The sequence below is a fragment of the Camelina sativa genome, chromosome 5, assembly GCF_000633955.1.
Source record: "Camelina sativa cultivar DH55 chromosome 5, Cs, whole genome shotgun sequence".
Lineage (NCBI taxonomy): Eukaryota > Viridiplantae > Streptophyta > Magnoliopsida > Brassicales > Brassicaceae > Camelina > Camelina sativa.
This window is the reverse complement of record NC_025689.1, coordinates 27,013,849-27,019,371: the sequence shown is the minus strand read 5'-3', so window position 1 is coordinate 27,019,371 and position 5,523 is coordinate 27,013,849. Positions and strand designations below refer to the sequence as shown.

The 5,523-nt window shown below is 39.7% G+C and overlaps 1 protein-coding gene across 1 annotated transcript in view; it reads right to left on the bottom strand.

Annotated features, from left to right (window-relative positions):
- The window catches only part of LOC104789615 (importin subunit alpha-1-like), a 3,202-nt gene extending 2,829 nt beyond the window's left edge, over positions 1–373 (bottom strand). The window contains exon 1 of the mRNA XM_010515288.1: positions 2–373. Coding sequence (XP_010513590.1) covers positions 2–373 — 372 coding nt within the window. The remainder of the gene's footprint in view (position 1) is intronic.

Here is a 5,523-nt window from a genome sequence, read left to right as displayed (position 1 = left end):
GGTTATCTTCTTTCTTAAGAAACTCAACTAACCGAGGCACGACTCCAGAGCCTATCACTTTATCGATTGGAGGACTTCTGCGGATAGATAGAAGCTTCCTGATCTGAGTAGTTGAATTAAGCTGCCAGTCAGGATTTTCCGACCAAACCCCAGCGACCATATCTTGCAAACTCTCCAACTTCATATCGTCGTCGACCAATCCCGAGAAATCATCAAGAGCTTCACGCCTCTTCTTCATCAGACTCTCCTCACGTTTGATTTTACGAACCTCAACCATGTTGTCTTCTCTCCTTCGTCGCCCCTCCTCCGCATCCACCACAACTTTGTAGTGGTTCCGTCGGGCCTCCGTCCTGGCGCTAGGTTTCAGCGACATGGTTCTGTCTCGAGAAGGAGATTCAATAAAGTGAATGAGAAAGAAAAATATTACTCGATCGATTTGCACACAGATAGACGTAACGTATTGAGATGTGATGTATATATAGATGGATCCTGCGGAAAAAAAAGTAAACCCTAGATATGTAAATTTGACTAACTAATTAAAAAAAAAAAGGGAACTTTCCAATACCTGATTAAAAAAAGGGAACTACTAATATGGAAATCTATTTTATAATGTTAATTATTTATACGCTAGGGATATATAGAAATCTATTTCATAATGATAATAATTTATACGCTAGTATATAGAAATCTAATTGCATATGTATTTTCATTATATCAGATTAGATATATTTTGTATATAATATATTCAGGAAAAATGAGAATTGTAATTTCTATGTACCTTTAAAAAACTAATAACTAAAAAAAATGTAAAATCTACTAAATTAATATACAGAAAAAGAACAAAATGTTTTTTAAAATGATTCCATATAAAGGATTTCAAAGATAAACAAGAAGATGAAATAAATTTAATTACTCACTAGCTAGATCTTGGTCCCTGGGGGCCGGGGTATGCTTTAAGAACATATAAAACTTTAAAAATTATTTATCTGTACTGGAAGGAAAAATAACATAATAATGTGCCTTTAGTATTTAAATTTATCATATCCATATATCAAATAGAAACATACTGAAATAAACTATGATCTATTGAAATGACTCAAATTATTTGTTGACAATTAAAAAGGAAAAAACCATTGAATGTTTTTTTTTTGGTAAGTAAAAAAAACCATCGAATGTTCGTGAAACAAGATGTGGTAACAAGTAAGAGATATTAGTCTAAATTTTCAGACAAAGATCGGGTTCTAAAACGGCATCACGTAAGGATTCAAAACGTTCTAAGACTCGTATGTCTATGAAGCCACTCTTTTTTTTTTCTTTTTTTTTTGGCTAAGAAAGTTAATATTATTATAAATTGAAAAGTTTGGCTTTTACAAAAATTAAGTCTATGGTTTTTGAAACCTTGGCAAGAAAAATAAAAACAAGGTTACAAAATTGGGAAATCACAAAATGAGTTCATTAGATCCATCTTGCATCAAGTTGCGGAATCGCTTTCGGAATCGCTTTCGGTGTTGATAAGATCGTGGCAAGAACGGAGCCAGAGGCTGCAGAGAAACCGGAGATGGTGGGAAGGATCACTCGTTCAAGAGCTAAGGAGATGGCCAAGAAAGCTCACTCACTCATAGTTGACGGGTCATTCAACCTACCGAGGATCCAAGTCTTCAACATATCCACCTTGAAAACTTCACCCGGTAATGATAACTAGATAACTTAGGTGTGAAGTTTGTACTCTTTTTCCCATAACTGAGTTTTGTCCCAATGGGTTTTCTCAGTATGGTTTTTAATGAGGCAAATGGATCACTACGTCGAGTTATCTAGAAGTCATTACCAATGGGGAATAATGTACTTCTGAACTAGTACAAGTGACTTCTGTACTACTACAGGTCACCTAGACGTTTTGCTGTTTTCTTATTTCCTTTAAACGTCTTGTTGTTTTATTTTGAACTTCCTGTTGCTTGGAGTGCCGAGCCCTAGGGTTAATTATAAAGCCCCAAAGCTACGCCTCTTTGTTCTTTAGCGAAGAAGTAGTATGAACAAGTATTGTTAAACTTTTTTTCTCTCAATTCGAATCCTTGAATGCGTTCTTGAATTCTGGGTTTCTATACACTTTGTGATTCAGAAACTCTTCACTTTGCTACCATCCATATAACCATCGAAACAATCCTCACCATCTCATCATTGTTTTATCACTCGATCATCACCATATCCACCCACATTATCATTCACGCACCATCACCATCGAATCTCATCACTATCCGTTTGTCTTCAGCCTTTCATCGGAGTTCCATCCTAGGGAGATCGTATTATGTGGTATCAGAGCCAACTCTGTGCCAAAGGCTAAGCGATTCTAAACCCTAATCTCTTGTGTTGTTTGCTTAATTTCGTTTGTTTAGTTTTAGGGTTTGAATTTTTGGTTGTTCGTTTGTGTCTAGATCGAATTCTGTGAGTTTAGGATTTAGTTTTGTGTTGTTTTCGAAATTTGATTGCATTAGGGTTTAATTATTTCGAGTTTGTTCATTATAGGGTTTGGGGATTTCAATTTTTTCCTTATAGTCGAGTATCTCTTGTTAAAATTTCGAGTCTTAGAGTTTATTTTTGTTTATCTCATTCAAGGAACAACTTACTGCAAGTTTCTTCTTTAATTCGCAGGTACAATGGAGCTTTCTCCAGAAGCTATGGAAGCTTTGAACCAAGCCATGTCCAAGCAAATTGCAGAAGCAAATAAGACAATGTCTACTCAGTTTCAACAACAGATGGAGCAGCTCAGTAACCAGTTTGAGAAGCAGATCAAAGACATAGCTCAAGCATCTAGCGCCTCAGATCAAAGTTCTACAGAACCGCCTAGTCCTAATGAAGCCCTTCGTTTAGCTAAAGGAAAGGCTCACGTGGGAGCTTCCTCCAAACGCACACGGATCAGAACAGTTCAGTCACCTACTGGGGGAAGAGAGACTTGTTTCAATCAGAGAAGAAACACTCAAGGCACCGAAAGAGAGCATCACAGAACTGGTAGAGACCCTACACGCCCACGACGAGCTGAACAAGTAGCTGGGCATCGAATATACATTGAGTAAGATAGAGATTATTCTGAAGAAGAAGAAGAAGAAGTTTCAGACCATAGTCAAGAAACAATGAGGAGAAGCAGAAACAGAGATAATGGCAGGGATTATGATCCTTTGAGGCAGCAGCTGAAGCACCTCAGATTCAGTATCATTCTTTTCATGGTACCAATGATCCAGAGGCTTATCTAGACTGGGAAAGGAAGATGGAATCTAATTTTCAGGTTCAAGGTACTTATGAGTTGAACAAGGTGAAGATAGCCATATCTGAATTCAATGGCTATGCTTTGTTGTGGTGGGAGCAGTTGGGACTTACTAGACATCGACAGAGAGAACCTGCTATCACTACATGGGAACAGCTAGTCACGCAGATGAGAAAGAAGTTTGTGCCTACACACTACCAGAGAGAGATTCTCAACAAGCTTAGGCATCTCATTCAAGGTACTAAGTCTGTTAGAGACTACTATAAAGAGCTGAAAACGCTTATGATCAGGGCTGATTTAAGAGAAAGTGAAGACATGGTTATGTCGAGATTCCTTGGAGGTTTAAACAGAGAGATTCAAGACAAGGTAGAGTTGCAGGACTATGAAGATGTACAAGAAATGGTACATAAGGCAGAATTGATTGAATCGCAGATCAAGAGAAAGGGAGTGAGGACTACATTTACGCCTAACATGTCCAAGCCGAGAGAGTTCAGTAAACCCGCCTTCACCAAGGACAGCAAACCCGTGACAACCACAGTCAAAGAAGAGGTTAAGATCGATTACAAGCCCAAGAGTAGCACCTCTACAAGTCATATCAGGTGTTTCAAATGCCAAGGAATGGGGCATTATTCCAGAGACTGTCCTAACAAGAAGATGTTTCTTCTTCAAGACGGAGGAGAGATTGTGCCAGTAGACAGTTCAGAGAGTGAACCAGAGTCTGAATTCGGTGAAGAAGGTGAACCAGCAGTCATGGGAGAAATGTTAGTAGCACGCAGAGCTTTAAGTGTTCAGATTCATCCAGATGATAGAGGGCAGCGTGAGAACCTATTTCACACCAGTTGTATGGTTCAAGACAAGGTTTGCACCTTGATCGTTGATGGTGGTAGTTGTACTAACACAGCTAGTGAAGAGATGGTACAGAAGCTTAATCTCAAGACCACTTCACATCCAAGACCTTACCAGCTGCAGTGGTTGAACAACAAGGGAGCTTTAACAGTTTCGCAGCAAGTGATGGTGAAACTAACGATTGGGAAGTATGAGGATGAGCTGCTTTGTGATGTGATTCCAATGAAGTCAAGTCATATCCTTTTGGGAAGACCATGGCAGTTCGACAGAAGAGTATTTCATGATGGCTACACTAACAAGCAGTCATTTGAGTTCAAAGGACGCAAGGTCATCCTTCTACCACTTACACCCAGCGAAATCTACAAGGACCAGCTTCACATGAACCGCAAGGATACAGAGAAAGTGTCTCACAGCCTGTACATCAATCACAGCGAGTTCAACAAGCTATTTGATCCAGAGATGACCACATTCATGTTTGTGTATAAGGAGACACTCACCAGTACTAAGTCAGCAGAAGAGCTTCCACGCGAGATGATAGAGATTATAGAGGAGTACAAGGATGTATTTCCAGAAGAGATTCCTCCAGGTTTGCCGCCAATACGTGGGATAGAGCATCAGATCGATTTGGTACCAGGTTCAGCACTACCGAACAGACCCGCTGACAGAACTAATCCAGTAGAGACCAAAGAGCTTCAGAAGCAAGTAGAAGAGCTGATGGGCAAGGGACATATCCGAGAGAGTCTCAGTCCATGTGCAGTACCAGTTTTGCTTGTACCATAGAAAGATGGTTCATGGAGGATGTGTGTTGTTGCAGAGCTATTAACAACATTACAGTGAAGTACAGACATCTGATTCCAAGATTAGATGACATGCTGGACGAGTTATGTGGTTCAACAGTCTTCTCAAAGATAGATTTGAAGAGTGGGTATCATCAGATCAGAATGAAGGAAGGAGATGAATGGAAAACAGCTTTCAAGACCAAGCAAGGGCTCTACGAATGGCTAGTCATGCCGTTTGGTCTCACAAATGCTCCAAGCACCTTCATGCGTTTAATGAATCATGCTCTCAGACCTTTCATAGGCATCTTCGTGGTTGTGTACTTCGACGACATACTCATATACAGCAAAGGTCTAGAAGAACACTTAGAACACATCCGCCAAGTTCTAAATGTTCTTCGTTCTCAATCCCTCTTTGCTAATTTTTCTAAATGTTCATTCTGTACTACTGAGGTTGTTTTTCTAGGCTTTGTTGTTAGTGCAGAAGGAGTTAGAGTGGACGATGAGAAGGTCAAGGCTATTAAGGAGTGGCCAACACCCAAAAACATGGCAGAAGTTAGGAGCTTTCATGGTTTAGCCGGGTTCTACAGGCGATTCTTCCAAGACTTCAGTACTATTGCAGCGCCACTTACAGAAGTTGTCAAG